The 18,809-nt window shown below is 50.3% G+C and overlaps 1 protein-coding gene across 3 annotated transcripts in view; it reads left to right on the plus strand.

Moving 5' to 3' along the window:
- rps6ka1 (ribosomal protein S6 kinase a, polypeptide 1) overlaps nt 1-18,809 on the plus strand; it is a 491,911-nt gene that overhangs the window by 446,352 nt on the left and 26,750 nt on the right. For all 3 annotated transcript variants that reach the window (XM_072501006.1, XM_072501007.1, XM_072501008.1), the window contains one exon: nt 8,187-8,263. In XM_072501006.1, coding sequence (XP_072357107.1) covers nt 8,187-8,263 — 77 coding nt within the window. The remainder of the gene's footprint in view (nt 1-8,186; nt 8,264-18,809) is intronic.

The raw sequence follows: 18,809 nt of genomic DNA on the forward strand, positions 1-18,809 counted from the left end.
CTGCTGGGACAGCACCGTTTCTTATACCCCGCCTGTCAGGGCGGAGCTACGCACAACAGCCAATGGTAGACTCCTGGGTCTGACCAATGGTCATCAGCCTCTTGGGTGCCGCAATACCTGGTACTACCACAATCACCCCCTGTTAAAAAAGAGTCCGGCGGGGGTGGTAGCCAGTGGTAACAGTCGCCTTTATTATGGTATGACCAGGTATGGAGGCACCGTGGTGTCGAGGAATTTCACAAAGTGTTCACAGTGAAGCAATCAGTCGATCGGGTGGCCTGGTCGTCCTTCTGGAGCACCTGGGCCTCGGTGGTGATGCTGGTGTGGGTCCCGGTGGTTGCGACTCCGGGAGCGTGGTTTCGTCCTCCCTGGCAGCTTCGTCACCCCTAGGCGGCGCTGTTGGGGCAAAAGGTTGACGGGGGGGCGGGGGGGGGGGGGCCTGTAGGGGGTGTCAGTGGGTGGTCGGGCCTAGGCAGGAGTGGCGGGAGTACTGACCCTCCAGTGAGGTGCTGTGGGGGGGGGGGGCAATGGTTCAGGTGCGCGTGGGATTCCGGCGGGCGCCAGGTCCCGAAGGGAGACTGTGTCTTGCCGGCCATCAGGGAACGCCACGTAGGCGTACTGGGGGTTAGCATGCAGCAGGTGGACCCTCTCGACCAACGGGTCCGCCTTGTGCGCCCGCACATGCTTCCGAAGCAGAATGGGTCTGGGAGTCGCTAGCCAGGTTGGGAGCGAGGTCCCGGTGGAGAACCTCCTGGGGAAAACAAGGAGACGTTCATGAGGTGTCTGATTTGTGGTAGTACAGAGCAGCGACCTGATGGCATGGAGGGCCACCGGGAGGACTTCTTGCCAGAGGAAAACTGGGAGGTTCCTGGACCGTAGGAGACCGTTCTGTTCTCCCTCTCTACCTGCCCGTTTCCCCGGGGATTGTAACTGGTCGTCCTGCTCGAGGCGATGCCCTTGCTGAGTAGGAATTGACGCAGTTCGTCGCTCATAAAGGAGGACACCCTATCACTGTGTATGTACGCGGGGAAACCAAACAATGTAAAGATACCCTGGAGGGCCTTGATGACGGTGGATGTGGTCATGTCTGGGCAGGGGATGGCGAAGGGGAACCGGGAGTATTCGTCAATCACGTTCAGGAAATACGTGTTGCGGTCGGTGGAGGGGAGGGGGCCTTTGAAATCCATGCTGAGGCGTTCAAAGGGACGGGAAGCCTTTATCAGGTGCGCCCTCTCTGGCCGGTAGAAGTGCGGTTTGCACTCCGCGCAGATTTGGCAGTCCCTGGTGACTGTCCTGACCTCCTCGATGGAGTAGGGCAGGTTGCGGGTCTTGATGAAGTAGAAGAAACGAGTGACCCCCGGGTGGCAGAGGTCCTCGTGGAGGGATCGGAGGCGGTCCACTTGTGCAGTGGCACAAGTGCCGCGGGACAGGGCATCAGGAGGCTCATTTAGCTTCCCTGGACGGTACAAGATCTCGTAGTTGAAGGTGGAGAGTTCTATCCTCCACCGCAAGATCTTGTCGTTTTTAATCTTGCCCCGCTGTGCATTATCGAACATGAAGGCAACCGACCGTTGGTTAGTGAGGAGAGTGAATCTCCTGCCTGCCAGGTAATGCCTCCAATGTCTCACAGCTTCTACTATGGCTTGTGCCTCTTTTCCGACCAAGGAATGGCGAATTTCGGAAGCATGGAGGGTACGGGAGAAGAAAGCCACAGGCCTGCCCGCTTGGTTGAGGGTGGCTGCCAGAGCTACGTCGGACGCATCGCTCTCGACCTGGAAGGGGAGGGTCTCGTCGATGGTGCGCATCGTGGCCTTTGCAATGTCTGCTTTGATGCGGCTGAAGGCCTGGCGGGCCTCCGTCGACAGGGGGAAGGTTGTGGACTGGATTAGGGGCCGGGCTTTGTCTGCGTAGTTGGGGACCCACTGTGTGTAATAGCTGAAAAACCCGAGGCAGCGCTTCAGGGCCTTGGGGCAGTGAGGGAGGGGGAACTCCATAAGGGGGCGCATGCGTTCAGGGTCGGGGCCTATAACTCCATTACGCACTACGTAGCCTAGAATGGCTAGACAGTCGATGCTAAATACGCATTTATCCTTATTGTATGTCAGGTTAAAGATTTTCGCGGTCTGGAGAAATTTGCAGAGGTTAGTGTCGTGGTCCTGCTGGTCATGGCCGCAGATGGTGACGTTATCCAGATACGGGAATGTTGCGCGTAAGCCGTACCGGTCAACCATTCGGTTCATCTCTGGCTGGAAGACCGAGACCCCATTAGTGACACCAAAGGGAACTCTTAAAAAATTGATAGAGCCGCCCATCTGCTTCGAAGGCAGTGTATTTGCGGTCACTATTACGGAGGGGTAGCTGGTGGTAGGCGGACTTGAGATCCGCCGTGGAGAAAACCTTGTACTGTGCGATCCTGTTTACCAGGTCAGCTATACGGGGCAAGAGGGTACGCGTCCAGCTGCGTAAACCTGTTGATGGTCTGGCTGTAGTCACTGACCATCCTATGCTTCTCCCTGGTTTTTACCACCACTACTTGAGCTCTCCAGGGACTGTTGCTCGCTTCGATGACCCCTTCCCCCAGCAGCCTTTGGACCTCTGACCTGATGAAGGTCCGGTCCTGGGCACTGTACCGTCTGCTCCTGGTGGCGACGGGTTTGCAATCCGGGGTGAGGTTCGCAAACAGGGAAGGCGGGTCGACCTTAAGGGTCGCGAGGCCGCAGACAGTAAGGGGAGGTATAGGGCCGCCAAATTTAAAAGTCAGGCTTTGCAAATGGCATTGGAAGTCCAGCCCCAGGAGGGTAGGCGCGCAGAGGTGTGGCAGGACATACAGGCGGAAATTGTCGAATTTCCTGCCTTGGACAGTGAGGTTCGCTAGACAGAACCCCTTTATCTCCACCGAGTGTGACCCGGAGGCCAGGGAGATCCTTTGGTTTACAGGGTGGGTTACAAGTGAACAGCGCCTTACCGTGCCGGGGTGAACAAAGCTTTCCGTGCTCCCAGAGTCAATGAGGCAAGATGTCTCGTGGCCGTTGATAAAGACCGTCGTCGTAGCTGTTGCGAGTGTCCGGGGTCGACTTTGGTCCAGTGTCACCGAGGCCAGATGAAGCAGTTACGAGTTCTGATCGGGCAGCGTGTAGTCAGCCGTGCTGGGGGCCTGGGGCCCCATCCAAGATGGCGTCACCCATGGGTCGCACATGGTATCCGGGGATGAACAAGATGGCGGCGTCGATGGACAAAATGGCGGCACCCATCCAGCGTGGTGTCCGGGGGGCAAGATGGCCGCGCCCGTGGGTCGCACGTGGCCCTAGGATAGTGGGGTGGCGGTGAGCGCTGGCCAGTCGGGGCCTGAAAGGGGGGTTGCCGCGGCGGTCCGCAGGCGCGGGAGACCACGGCCACGGCGCGGGCCAGGCAGACCCCCACAAAGTGGCCCTTCTTGCCGCACCCTTTGCAGATGGCGGTGCGGGCCGGGATGATTCGCCTGCCCGCAGAAGAAACAGCGGGATCCGGCGGCGTTAGCGGGCCATCTCGCAGCGCAGGCCTGCGGGGTCAGGGGGGAGGTCTGTGGGGCTGTCGCTGCGGGGTGCCACGCAGCCCAGGGGGCCGACGCGCGGTCGGGCGCATAGGACTGCGCGTTTTTGTAGGCAATGTCCATGAACCCTGCCAGGGCCCGTGCCTCTCTGAGTCCCAGAATGTCCCTTTCTAGGAGTCTTCGGCGGATATCTGAGGAGGTCATACCTGCTACGAAAGCATCCCTGATTAAACGTTCCGTGTGCTCGTTCCCCGAAACTTGCGGACAGCCACAGTTTCGGCCCAGCACCAGTAGTGCCTGGTAGAAATCTTCCAATGATTCCGCGGGGCTTTGCCGTCTAGTCGCAAGCAGGTGACGAGCGTATACCTGATTTACAGGGCAGATATAATGTCCTTCTAGCAGTTCGATTGCGGCATCATAATTCTCCGCCTCCTCGATAAGGGGGTAGATCCCAGGGCTGACCCTTGAGCGCAGGAGATGCATTTTCTGTCCTTCTGTGGGGGTGCTCCGGCCGTCTCGAGGTAGCCTTTAAAGCACGCCAGCCAGTGTTTAAAAATTGCAGCTGAGTTCTCCGCGTGGGGGCTGAGTTGAAGGCACTCCGGTTTGATTCGGAGATCCATCCTTCCAGCTTAAGTCTAGCAGATTAAATTGATGCGCAATCAATTACACTCAAGACGAAGTGATTCATAACTGATTGCTAGAACTCTTTCCCCAGCAGCTTCGATACAGAAAGTGAAGGCTGCTGGGACTGCACCATTTCTTATACCCCGCCTGTCAGGCGGAGCTACGTACAACAGCCAATGGTAGACTCCTGGGTCTGACCAATGGTTATCAGCCTCTTGGGTGCCGCAATACCTGGTACTACCACAATGATTAAGATCATTTCGCAGGATATAAGCTATCAACTTCCTAAGCTGATTTATGCGTAGCTGAAATTTGGGAAATGGTGCCAAGTCTGAGAAACATGAATGCAAGTCTGAACCTCCACATTGCACCACCATTTTATGAAAAAAGTAAAAGAGATTAAATAGATCAGTAAGTAGTGGTGAGATACATCAAACTTGGGTTCTAAGGGCGTTGAGATAACAGGAAGAAAAACTAAAGGAGATTAGAAGTTCCGCAGTGCTATGCAAAACAAGTTTGGTTATATTATGTTCCTGATTTCAATGCAGGAAGGAAAATGCACATGACATAGGGATTTATAAAGGAGCATGAGTGGAAAATTCAGTGGAGCTCAGAGTGTGTAGTGCCAGGATTTTATTCAACCCTAGATTTCAGACAAGTATTCTGACAACATTGAGGCAGTGAAGAGGTTAAGTGAAATGATGGTGAGGGAGGGCTGATTATCATCAAATACATGTGGAACCTGATTCCATGTTTTCAATAATTGTCGCCAAAGCGCAGCAGGTAGGTGATGAAGAGAATGCGCCAAGTATCAATCCTTTGGGGAGCTTGTGGGGAGGGGTGTTTGGGAACTAACTGTGGGAGCAGGAGGAAAAGCTATTTCCGTAGATGCTCTTGCAATAATAAGGGCAAGTAAGAAAGGAACCAAGCAAGAGCAATTCCACTCAGCTGGATATCAGGGAAGGGTAGATAAAGGAAGGTGAATTCAACAATAACAAGGTCTACAGAAAAGTTGAGATGCACAAGGAGGGAGAATGCAAGTTGTCACAGTCATTTAAAATGTAATTTGTGAAATTGATTAGGACCCTTTCAGTCCTGTGGTAGGGGTAGAAGTCTGATTGGAGAGATTCAAACCTGACATTTTGGGAAAGATGGCAAAGATTTTGAGAGGCGAGACATTTTAAAAAACTTTGGAGAGAAACTTTGGGGTGCTAGTTTCCCAGGACACAGTACCAAAAATGGACTTTTAAAGTTTATGGGATGAGGCATCAGTTTTGAAAAGGATGAGGAACAGTACCTGAAGAAAGGACTCCTTTACAATGTCAAGTAGGGGGCCAGGGAGGGTTCTCACATAAGATTTGCTGGGAATGGGATTGAGAGAGCAGGAAGTGTTCAAGGGCATGAGGAGACATGCTAGAGAAAGAGCTATGTAAAACCATCATTTACCGTTTTCTCACCATGTTGAGAATAGTTTTTCCTTTTCTCTCTTTGTGACAGTTTTCTCCTTGCCCCGAAGGCAGTGCTGCATCCCTTCAGTACCTTACTAAGTTGTGTTTATTTAGCCCATTTGATTGTGAGGGACATTGCAGTTGAGTCCAAACTTCCTTGTCGTTCAATACATGTACACACATGTGGGCACATGATTTATTTTATTCATTGGATGTGGGCATCACTGACTGGGTCAGCATTTATTGCCCATCCCTAATTGCCTCTTGAACTGAGTGGCCATTTCAGACATTTAAGTGTCCACCACATGTAGTCACGCTGCCCAGATCAGGTCAGCAGATTTCCTTCCCTAAAGGACATTAGTGAAGCAGATGAGTTTATACAATAATTGACAATGGTTTCATGATCATCATTAGACTTTTAATTACAGGTTTTTATCGAATTCACATTTTGCCATCTGCTGTAGTGGGATTTGAACCCAGGTCCGCGGGTGTGGTAAGCGGGGTATTGCTGCGGGTCTCTGGATTATTAGTCTGGGTACAATAAAACAACACCACCACCTTCTCCTGATTAATAATAGGGACCTGGCTTGGTTTCAGCACATGGCACTGCAATCTTCGGCTGTTAATTGCCATCTTGACTGAGATTAATTAACTCAGCACAAACGGGCTAAATTGGATACTCTGAGCTGTATAGCTTTGTTGTACTGTGTGATATGTTTACCCACTTGACCTTCGAGGAAAAAAGAACAATTTACAACAACGATGTACAAGTAGAAAATGCTGGAAATGCTTAGAAAGATCACAGACCTGGAAACATTGACAGAATTTAGTGCACTCCTCCTGACGCATGCCTGAAAGTGCAGAATAGGCTAATATTTGTGAGAAATTACATTGTCCCCCATGATGGGAAATGTATTCTACCAGGTCAGGTTGCTCACAGAAATCTTGTGTACTTGTAAACTGTTTTAAGAGTTAAATCTCAAACACTTGATTGATTTATTGGCTTTGTTTTTCCCTATTCACTTCCTTTTTTCCGGGTTTTATTGAACATCACACAAGTGATGAGTAGAAATATCCAGGGTTAGGGAAGTAATTCTGCAGAGAGGACGCGGCAGGCAGGGGGGTTGGGCCTCCCGAATTTATTAAACTATTATTGAGCGGCGAATACCGAAAAGGTGAGGAGTTGGGTTGGGGGGTGGGGGGGGGAGATCCCAGTGGGTTAGGATGGAGGGGTGTCTGTGCAGGGGGTCAGGGCTGAGGGCGTTAGCTACGGCACTGCTCCCGATGGCCCCAGGTAAATACTCTGGGAGTCCGGTGGTGGTGGCGACGCTGAAGGTTTGGAGGCAGTTGAAGCAGCACTTTAAGCTGTGGGCGGGGTCAAGGAACATGCCAATTAGGAGGAACCATAGGTTTGAGCGAGGAAAGTTGGATGGGAGGATTCTGAGATGGGAGGAGAGGTGAGTCGGGGTATTAAAAGACCTGTTCCGAGGAGGTTGTTTTGCGAGGATTGAGGAGTTGGGGAAGAAATATGGACTGGGGCAGAGGGAAGTATTTAGGTACCTGCAGCTCTAGGATTTTGCCATGAAGGAGGTTCAGAGCTTCCCAATAGTGCCGGCCCCCTGGTTGTTGAAAGAGGTAACGACGGCAGGGGGAATGGAGAAAGGGGTGGTGTCGGCAAACTTTGGGAGGATTTTGGAGGAGGATAAGGTACCCTTGGAGGGGATTAAAGCCAAGTGGGAGGAAGAGTTGGGGGAGGTAATGGAAGAAGGTCTGTGCTGTGAGGTGCTCCAGCGGGTAAACGCCTCAACCTCGCGAACGAAGTTGGGGCTGATACAGCTGAAGCTTGTGTACAGGGTGCACCTCACAAGGGCGAGGGTGAGCCAACTCTTTGAGGGGCTGGAGGGTCTATGTGAGCGCTGTGGGAGGAGCCCCGCAAACCATGCTTGCATGTTTTGGTCCTGCCCAAAGCTGGAGATGTATTGGAGGGAGGTTTTTACTGTCATTTTGGGGGTAGTACATGTGAGTTTGGAGCCAGGGCCCCTAGAAGCCATTTTTGGGGTGTCGGACTGACCTGGGCTGCAGGCGGGTGCAGGGGCAGATGTTTTAGCCTTCACCTCGTTGATTGCCCAGAGGCGGGTCCTGCTGGGGTGGAGGTCAGCTTCTCCGCTCTGTGCCACGGCTTGGCGATGGGACCTGCTGGAATTTGTACCGCTCAAGAAGGTGACGTTTGAGCTGAGGGGGAGGATGGAAGTGTTCTACAATTCATGGGGGTTGTTTATCATGCACTTTCAAGAATTGGATGCTATCGAACATATGGTGGGGGGGTAGTTATTGGTGGGGTTGAGCACATTGTTTATGGGATGACCATTAATTTTCTTTTGGTCTTTTTGTTTTGTTTTACTTGGAATGTATGGGAGATGTTTGGGTTTGTATATTGGAGGGGATGCTGTTTGGGGGATTGGTGCTGTATTTGTTGTTGGTTTTCGTTTGTTGTGTATTTGGTGAAAATGTGGAAAATGTGAAGAATATAAAGTTTTTTTTTAAGTGATGAGTAGAAACATAAATCGAGGTTTGTCTTTGTTCAGGTTCTCAAACGCCAAGGATATGATGAAGGCTGTGATATCTGGAGTCTGGGTGTTTTACTTTACACCATGTTGGCCGGGTGAGTGACTGTTTTCCTTTCGATACAGCCAGTGTTTTGCCAAGAATTTACTCAATCCATCTCTAACGGTACCTCAAAAAGAATCTCAGAGCTGAAAGCAATCTGACAACATGTAAATGATCAATGTTCATGAATTTTATTGCCCTTCCTTTTCTCTGTTTACACCCTGCTGCAATGCTCCTGGTTCGCTTCCCCCTTTCCACTATCAGGTACTGCTCATTCATTGTGCCACTGTCCACTGGAACACCTTGGGCAGGATTCTCCGTTTCAGAGACAAAGTGCTGATGCTGGGACAGAATCTGGTGTTTAGAAACTGGCGCTGCTCCCGGAGCAATTTATCAACCGTTAATGGGCTAGCACTGGCGCCACGTGGAACACGATCGATTCCAATGAAGAATGGGTCGGGATTGATACTTGAGAGACTGACAAGCTGCAGCCGTGCATAAGCACTCCACTCCCAGCACACCCATCCCAACCAACAAGATGGCAGCAGAAAGAGCAGCATCCTAGTTCACTGATGCTGAACTCAAGACCCTACTGGATGCCGTGGAGGAGAGGCAGGCCACCCTGTACCCCAGGATGGGAAGGAGGGTGCCATCCGTTGCTGTTCTCCAGGCCTGGGTGCAGGTGGCACAGGTCATGTGCACTGTGGGGAAATCTGCCAGGACCGGCCAGCAGTGAAGGAAGAAACTGCACAACCTCCTCAGGGCGGCCAGGGTGAGTAGGCAGCACAGTGCCCTGGTACCAACCCCTGTTCCACATACCTGTAACCTCACACCCGCCCCACCCGGAGGGCGACCAAACCCCCACTCTTCACCACCTGCCAGCGCCCATACCGGCCACCGAGGCTGGATGCCCTGGCCATGAAGTCCAACAGCTATCCACCCCCTGTGCTGCATACGGCCAACTGCCCAACACTGTGCGTTTTCTGTCTTCCCACCACCCCACTCCCACCTCCCCTCTCCATCACCACCACACACTCCACCACCTCCATCATCACCTCCCCACCACCACTCCCTCCCCCACCACCATCCCCACACCCCCCCCCCCCTCCACCACCATCACCCCCTCTCCTCTACCCCCACACCCCTCTCTCAACCACCACCCGCCCCTGCACTTCCCCCCTCCACCACACCATCCCCAAAATGCCCCCCCCCCCCCTTCACTGCCACCCCAATCCAATCACGTCTTGTGTCTTGCAGGATCTCCTGGTGATGAAGCGGGCCCTTCTGGTGTCTTCCAACCACAACTCCAACCCAAGTGGATAGCAGCGAGGAAGAGGACATTGACAGAGACGGAATCCCTCGACCCACAGTTGGAGACACCCCGAAGCACCAGCCCAGGGACGACACTGACTTCCCAACATTGACTTCCCGACACTGCGTCTCCAACACCCTCCACCATCCCAGAGACACTCACCTCGGTTGGGCATGTTAGTGAAGAAGCTCCTGGGGCACTATCTGGTGCGCACCACACATGTGCTGCAGTACATCAGGTGGAGGTAGGAACCCCTGAGGGGGCGAACGGTCAGAGAACACCCCAACCCAGGGACTAGCTGCCGTCCAGAAGGCAGGGCTTTGGGCTTCTGGAGAGGCCGGTCTCATCAATAGTGGAGATGCAGGCACAGTGCAAAGGACTGCATGAGGGGGTGTCAGCAACCATCCAGCATCTACAGGTGCAGTTGGAGGAGTTCAACCGCCTGCAGAAGCAGGAGGTGGTGCCGACCATGCATGCCACCCAGGCCAACACCGCATAGGTGGCGGCTACGGTGGAGGCCTTGGCAATGGCATTTTCGGCCATGGATCAAAATGTCCAAGGCCTGGGACACTCTGTGAGGGCAGTGGCCGATGCCCAGGCCAGGGATGCCCTGTCACAGGCATCCATGTATCAAGGCCACCTGGTCATTGCAGCAGCGCTCCAGAGCGTGGCCTAGTCACAGCGGGCCATGGCTGAGGACGGCGGCAGCGGCATTGTCCAGGCGTTGGCTGATGTGGCGCAGACCCAGAGGGACTCCCGTAACAGCCTCCCGAACAGGTGCCGGAATGTGGCGACTAGGGGCTTTTCACAGTAACTTCATTTGAAGCCTACTTGTGACAATAAGCGATTTTCATTCATTTCATTCAGGTGGCGCAGTCACAGCGTGATGTGGCACATCCTGGAATGAGGTGGTCCACTCCCTGTGCTCAATGGTCGCGAGTATCGAGACTCTGGTCGAGACAGGAGTCGGCGCCCAGGACTAGCAGCGCCAGGTGGCGGGGGAGCCTTGGGGATTGCTCTGCTCACACCCCATCCCAAGGAGTAGCTCAGGCTAGACGTAGAGTTAGGGCCCATGAGGCCAGAAAGGTAAACACCAGTTAAATTGGCAGGGGAGCAGCACATTGGATAACGTGAGGGGCTAGGGCACAAACCTGTGTATATATGTTCACAGTTGCACAATAAACACATGTTCAAAACTTTTCAACCTGTCTTGGTGCTCTGTCAGAAGATTGTGAGGAATGGGCTGGGCTGGCTGCAGAGGGGGCACTAGGAGTGGCGGGGGAGATAGGCGGATGTTGGGGATGGGTTTGGGCCAGGGACCCCAGTTCAGCCAGCGCTCATTGAAATTGCCACTCAGCTCGATTTCAAATAAAACCCCGAATAAAACCCTGCCTGACCCAACCCTTCCTTAACCTAACCTGGTCCTTCACACAGAGGTGCGTCTCCTGCAGAAAGACCGACCCTGCTTTCAAGCTCCTGAGGTGCGTGAACACTTGTGACCTTTTAACCGGCCTATTCAGTCCCCGGACATTCCACGTTACTAGCCTTACGCGGAGGCTTACGCCGCCAATCCCCTCTACCATCTGTCATCTTCCCCACTTAACTCCCGCCCCCTAATTCCATCCTATACCTAGCCCACCCCAGATGGCCCCTTTCTCCGTCCTGACCATGTCATCTCTCACCCCCTGCCACATTGCAAAAACCTCTTTCTCCCCCCCCCCCCATCACCACTCTCGGCCTTCTCCCCCACCACCTCATTCCGTTCACCGACATCACTTGCTAGCGCGGCCGATTCCTGCCCAAAGGCACCTCCTAATGACCTCACCCCCCCCCCACTCCTCATCTCAAGGAGGAAACCTCCATGCAGACCTTCCCTCCCCCACCCAAACGAGGACTTCTCCTGAACTCCAAAAGCAAACAAACAAATGTTAAACACAAACAGTCCCACAAAGCAGGAGGTGGGGATGAGAACATCCATCCCCACATAAACTCATCATCCCTACAACCCCTTACAATCTCAACAGTAAACAGCAAAATCCCCTCCCCAAAAAAACAAAAATCCCCCAATTCCTACTCCCACGTCAAACATGATCCCAACCAGTACAAAGTGCCATCACCCCAGTTCCCAAATATTGTCCGCTCAGTTCTCCCACAGTTTATGCTCCTTAATGATGTCTTCGACCGCTTCTGGGGTCTCAAAATAATACTCCGAGCGTCACCCATAATTTCGCCGGGTAGAGCACCCCAAACCTGATCTGCCGGTGGTACAGCGCCGACTTGGCCTTGTTGAAGCCTGCCCACCGCTTTGCGAACTCGGCTCCGATGTCCTGATAAATTCGGATGCTATTCCCCTCTCAGTCGCAGGTACGCTTCTCCCTGGCCCATCGCAGAATCTTCTCTTTCTCCACAAATTTGTGGAGTCTCACAATCACCGCCTGCAGCGGCTCCCCAACTCTAGGCTTCTGCCTCAGAGACATATGTGCTCGGTCCACTTCAGGAGCCTTATTCTGCCACCAGCCCCGCCAGCATCTTCGAGACGTATCTCCTAGCACTCACACCTTCCACTCCTTCAGGCGGGCCCACTATTCGCAGGTTCTGCCTTCTCGAGGCATTCTCCTGCTCTTCTACCTTTGCCCTCAACATTGTACACAGGTCCCCTAGGAGCCCCACCTCCGCCTCCAGAGCCACCACACGATCGCTGTGGTCCGAGATCACTCCTTCGGTCTACCAAATCCGCGACCCCTGCACTTCTAAACATCCTTCTACCCGCTCCAGAGAACTCTTCAGGGGTGCCACAGCTCTTTCGATGGTCTTCGAGCGATCCTCACGCATCTCCTTCCTATGCCGGCAGAATTCCTCTTTAATAAACGTCATCAGCTCCTCCATCTGGCATCAGCCCTTCCCCACTTGCATTTGTACAGTGGCTGCTACAGCAAAGGCTCCCTCAAACCTTTAGGTCTAATCTCTCACTGTTTTCTGCTGGGTCTGATAGTCAGCAGACATATCACTCCTGGGGGAAACTACACCTCCAGCATTCACCTACACCTTTTGATCAAAATTCCACCCATTATCGGGTAAAAAGAGCTCTTTTCTGTGCCTTCAAGCAGGAGCTGCCCTGTGTGTGACCCCTCACTCCATGGTCACCACCGGAAGTCCCAAAAAAACATCTTGTAGACATTCCACAAATTCCTTTTCTTGGGATCTGCTACCAACCTGATTTTCCCAGTCGACCTGCATCTTGAAGTCCCCAATGATTATTGTAATGTTGCTTTTCTGAAATGCTTTTTCTGTCTCCTGATTTATTTTCTGCCCAACATCCTGACGACTGCTAGGGGGCCTGTACATAACTCCCATCAGGGTCTTTTTTTCCTTTGCAATTCCTCAACTCTATCCACAAACATTCTGTGCCTCCTGATCCTATACCGTTTCTTGCTATCGATTTAATTTCAATCCTTGCTAACAAGGAATGCTCCTTTGCCCATCTGCCTGTCCTTTCGATAAGCCACATATCCTTGGAAATGGCTTCCTTCTGCACTGTAGTGATTCTACAATTTAAATCTCAGCCCTGATCACCTTGCAGCTACATCTGTGTGAGGCCCACAACATCGTACCCACAATTTCAACGTGCGGCAGAAGCTCATTTACCTTGTTTTGTATACTTTTTAAAAATTTAGAGTATCCAATAATTTTCTTTTCTCAATTAAGGGGCAATTTAGCATGGCTAATCCACCTAGCCTGCACATCTTTTGGGTTGTGGGGGTGAGACCCACGCAGACAAAGGGAGAATGTACAAACTCCACACGGACAATGACCCAGGGCTGGGATCGAACCTGGGACACCGGTGCCGTGAGGCAGCAGTGCTAACCACTATGCCACTGTGCCGCCCCTTGTTCTGTATACTACGTGCATTTAGGTAAACATTCTTAGTCCTGCATTGCCTGCCCCCTTTTTCATAATTGTCTCCTTTTTTGTTCTGCCTGAAGTTAGGTTTCTGCCGCTTTCTATACTCTGTTCTGGAAACGTTACTAACCTCTCCTGAGTCCTCGGCCCATTTAACTAGTTTAAAGTCTTCATCATACACCTGCACTTCCACCTTCTCCTTAAACTTTGATTTTCTAATTTTCCATACAACTAAACCTCCGCTGCCCCCCCCCCCCCCCGCCCCGCCCCTTTCCCATCAGAATAGTTTCCTCCTCCCCAATACTGGTGCCAATGAATTCGAACCCATTTCTCCACACCACCTTTGAGTCATACATTTACCTCTTTAATCTTATTGACCCTGTGCCAATTAGCTCGTGGTTGAGGTAGTAATCCGGAGATTATTACCTTTTTGGTTCTGCTTTTTAATTTAGCCCCTAGGTGCTTGTATTCCTTCAGCAGAATCTCTATCCTTCTTCTACCTATGTCATTGGTACCAGCGTGGACCATGGAAACTGGATCTTTACCCTCCCAGCCCGGATGAAATATCCAGAACCTTAGCACCAGGTAGGCAACACAACCTTCCCCCGACTTGAATCGCTCCCTGTACCAGTGTTGTGGTCAGTTTGCTCATCCTCCCCACAGTCCCTGCTCTCATCCACACAAGGAACAAGAATCTCAAACCTGTTGGACAAGGACAAAGGCCGAACCTACTGCAGTCATAACTCCTGGATCCCTCTACCTGCCTCACTCATAGTCACATCCTCCTGTTCCTGTCCACTGGCCGAATTCAAGGTAGTTAATCTAAGGGCCTCCTGAAACACGGTGTTCCTGGTAACTCCCTCCCTGATATGTCGCAGCATCTGAAGCTCAGACTCCACCATTCAGGACAAAGCAGCCTGCAAGATCAGCAACGCATCTGCTACCTTAAATATTCACGACTCACTCCCTCTACCACACAGACAGTGGCGAGTGTATACATCATCTCCAAGATGCACTGCAGGAACTTGCCAAGGCACTTTCAGCAGCACCTTCCAAACCTGTGCCATCCATTGCCTGGAAACGCGAATGTAGTAGATGGATGGGAATACCACCACCTGCAAATTCCCTTCCCTGTTGCTCACCATTCTTTGGAATTATATTGCTGTTCTTTCACTCTTGCCAAGTCAAAATCATCAAACTCTCTGTGTCTCCACCACCTTCTCAAGAGCAATTAGGAATAGGCAATATATGCTTGTCTTGGATTCTCATTTCACGAACAAATTTTTTAAAAACAGTGCTGAGAAACTTTTTTTTGCCACAGAGTGCAGTAATGATGCAAGCTTTTATTATATTCTCTGCTTGATATTTTTGTCAGACTTTGACTTCACTTGATTTTAATGTATCTGTTGTTTGTTTCTAGCCTCTCCTAGTGTGGTTTCTTCCTTACTCCATGCTACTATTTCCCCACTATCTAAATTTTACTCCACCGCCCTTTTTTGCGTCCCATCTAGGTTTCAGTTGATGATATAATTGCCAAAAGTCTTTTTTTGCTGGACAACAACAGTAGCTGAACTAGGGTAACCAACTGACGCTTATTGTATGGAATTGTCCCAGGTTGCATACATCTGGGATGGTGTTTCTTCTTGTGAATGCGGACCTTTAAATCTGATGTGTACTCTGCTCCCATTTGTACCTACTCATGGTCCCAGGACCCTCCCCCACATCCCTGCCACCCCACCTCCTCCTGTGTTCTTACAACCCTGCTAACACCACGCCCCCCACACTCTAATGGACCCCCATGCGAGCGTGGCCCTGAATTTCCTAGCAAGAGTTGATCACACTGAACTGAGTGTACAGGTAATCATGCTCCAAGTGCACACTTGTTATTGCAGAGATGGCATTTTGGCAAAAAGCAACTCTCGAGTTTCAGTCGTTAACATCATTTACCACACTTACTGTTAAACATAGAAAATAGGAGCAGGAGCAGACCATTCGGTCCTTCAAAGCTGCTCCGCCATTCATTATGATCATGGCTGATCATCCAACTCAATAGCCTGTTCCCACCTTCCACCCCCCAACTCCCCAATATCCTTTGATCCCTTTCGCCCCAAGAGCTATATCTAACTCCTCCTTGAAAAAATACAATGTTTTGGCCTCAATTACTTTCACTGGTAGCGATTCCACAGGCTCACCACTCGGGGTGAAGAAATTTCTCCTAATATCAGTTCTAAATGGTTTACCCTGTATTCTCAGACTGTGACCCCTGGTTCTGGACACTCCCACCATCGGGAACATACTTCCTGCATCTACTCTGTTTCGTCCGGTTAGAATTTTATAGTTGTCTATGAGATCCCCCTCATTCTACTGAACTCCAGCAAATATAATCCTATCCCTCATTAATCTCTCATCATAGTCAGTCCCGCTATCCCAGGAATAGAGGGGAATATATACCGTAAATGGCAAAACTTTTGGAATTATAGAAAGTCAGGGATCTGGGCGGCAGGTCCACAGAACTTTGAAGGTGGCAACACAAGTGGACAAGGTAGTCAAGAAAGCATACGGAATGCTTGCCTTCGTTGGACGGGGCATCGAGTATAAAAACTGGCAAGCCATGCTACAGTTGTACAGCCGCACCTGGCATATTGCGCACAATTCTGGTCGCCACACTACCAGAAGGATGTGGAGGCTTTGGAGAGGGTGCAGAGGAGGTTTACCAGGATGTTGCCTGGTCTGGAGGGTGTTAGCTATGTGGAGAGGCTGAATATGTGGAGGACAGTTTTCATTAGAAAGACGCAGGTTGAAGGGTGACCTGATAGAGGTTTACAAGATTATGAGGGGCATGGATAGAGTGGATGGGCAGGCACTCTTTCCCAGGGTGGAGGGGTCAGTCACGAGGGGGCATGGGTTTAAGGTCTGTGGGGCAAAGTTTAGAGAAAATGTACGAGGCAGGTTTTTTAGGCAGAGTTTGGTGTGTGCCTGGAACGCATTGCCAGGGGAGGTTGTGGAAGCAGATACATTAACGGCGTTCAAAAGGCAACTTGACAAATACATAGATAGGATGGGGATAGAGGGATACAGCACAAGGATGTGCTGAGGGTTTTGGCAAAGGTTGGTATCATGACCGGTACAGGCTCGGAGGGCCTGTTCCTGTGCTGTATTGTTCTTTGTACCTGTGACAATGTGCCTATGCAGCATATTTAAAAATTCACCAATTAGCGTGACAGGTTTAAAACAAAATGGCAAAATGCCTTTTACAAAGAATTGAGGACTGGTGATTTGAAGGTAAATGCCAAGAAACTGGTTAACAAAGGAATTTTGTCATTCAAACCTAATTTTGGAATCAAATGTCACAAGACAGTACAATCTTAAGGTTTTTTGCTTTTTCTGTCCATCTTCAAAGTTCATTTTGAAAGTTTGATTTAATGGAGGCCCTTGAATTGTTCTTATTCGTAGTGCTGTGAATCATTGTCAATTAATTTTAACCTTTGCAGATCCATATAACTCCACTTCTCAAGTTCCTTTTGCAGGAATATTTTTTCTTTATTAAGTTTTCAGCTTTCATTTACCTGGTATTTGTTGATGGTAAAAAAATTTGGGTTCCATGAGATCTTGCTTATTCTGTGACCATTGATTCTGTTGAATCTACAACTCGTGTTTTATCCTAATCTATGGCAACATGAGTAAAGCCGAAGTCTCAAAGACACTCTGCCGCTCTCAAACACACCTTGAAACAGATAATTTCATCATTAATCACATTTCTGTGTGATTTTGCTGTGCACAAATTGCCTGCTTCTTTACCTACATAAATAATTTGTGTGAAGCATTTAGAAGTGATTAAAATGTAAATTCTTAAATAATTTTCCTCAAAATTTACAAGGCCTCAATCTCAGCATCTTTCTGGCACAGTAATTACTGGTATGCCAACAGTTTTCTTCATCATGGCCAAATTTTGTACAACCATCTCCATAAACATACATAGAAACACACACAGAAAATTGAAGCAGGAGGGGGCCATTCGACCCTTCGAGCCTGTTCCGCCATTCATTATGATCATGGCTGATCATTAAATTCAATACCCTGATCCCGCCTTCCTCCCCCATAGCCCTTGATCCCTTTAGCCCCAAGAGCTATCTCTAATTATAAACTATTGTGACATCCTGTGACTTCAATCTACATTAATTTCTATTATTTAATATAGTGCCAGAGGACTGGAGGATAGCAAATGTGGTCCCTTTGTTCAAAAAGGGGAGCAGAGACAACCCCGGCAACTATAGACCGGTGAGCCTCACGTCTGTAGTGGTTAAAGTCTTGGAGGGGATTATAAGAGACAAGATTTATAATCATCTAGATAGGAATAATATGATCAGGGATAGTCAGCATGGCTTTGTGAAGGGTAGGTCATGCCTCACAAACCTTATCGAGTTCTTTGAGAAGGTGACTGAACAGGTAGACGAGGGTAGAGCAGTTGATGTGGTGTATATGGATTTCAGCAAAGCGTTTGATAAGGTTCCCCACGGTAGGCTATTGCAGAAAATACGGAGGCTGGGGATTGAGGGTGATTTAGAGATGTGGATCAGAAATTGGCTAGCTGAAAGAAGACAGAGGGTGGTGGTTGATGGGAAATGTTCAGAATGGAGTTCTGTCACAAGTGGAGTACCACAAGGATCTGTTCTGGGGCCGTTGCTGTTTGTCATTTTTATCAATGACCTAGAGGAAGGCGCAGAAGGGTGGGTGAGTAAATTTGCAGACGATACTAAAGTCGGTGGTGTTGTCGATAGTGTGGAAGGAAGTAGCAGGTTACAGAGGGATATAGATAAGCTGCAGTGCTGGGCTGAGAGGTGGCAAATGGAGTTTAATGTAGAGAAGTGTGAGGTGATTCACTTTGGAAGGAATAACAGGAATGTGGAATATTTGGCTAATGGAAAAGTTCTTGAAAGTGTGGATGAGCAGAGGGATCTAGGTGTCCATGTACATAGATCCCTGAAAGTTGCCACCCAGGTTGATAGGGTGGTGAAGAAGGCCTATGGAGTGTTGGCCTTTATTGGTAGAGGGATTGAGTTCCGGAGTCAGGAGGTCATGTTGCAGCTGTACAGAACTCTGGTACGGCCGCATTTGGAGTATTGCGTACAGTTCTGGTCACCGCATTATAGGAAGGACGTGGAGGCTTTGGAACGGGTGCAGAGGAGATTTACCAGGATGTTGCCTGGTATGGAGGGAAAATCTTATGAGGAAAGGCTGATGGACTTGAGGTTGTTTTCGTTAGAGAGAAGAAGGTTAAGAGGAGACTTAATAGAGGCATACAAAATGATCAGAGGGTTAGATAGGGTGGACAGTGAGAGCCTTCTCCCGCGGATGGAAATGGCTAGCACGAGGGGACATTGCCTTAAAC

The sequence above is a fragment of the Scyliorhinus torazame genome, chromosome 1, assembly GCF_047496885.1.
Source record: "Scyliorhinus torazame isolate Kashiwa2021f chromosome 1, sScyTor2.1, whole genome shotgun sequence".
NCBI classification, from domain to species: domain Eukaryota; kingdom Metazoa; phylum Chordata; class Chondrichthyes; order Carcharhiniformes; family Scyliorhinidae; genus Scyliorhinus; species Scyliorhinus torazame.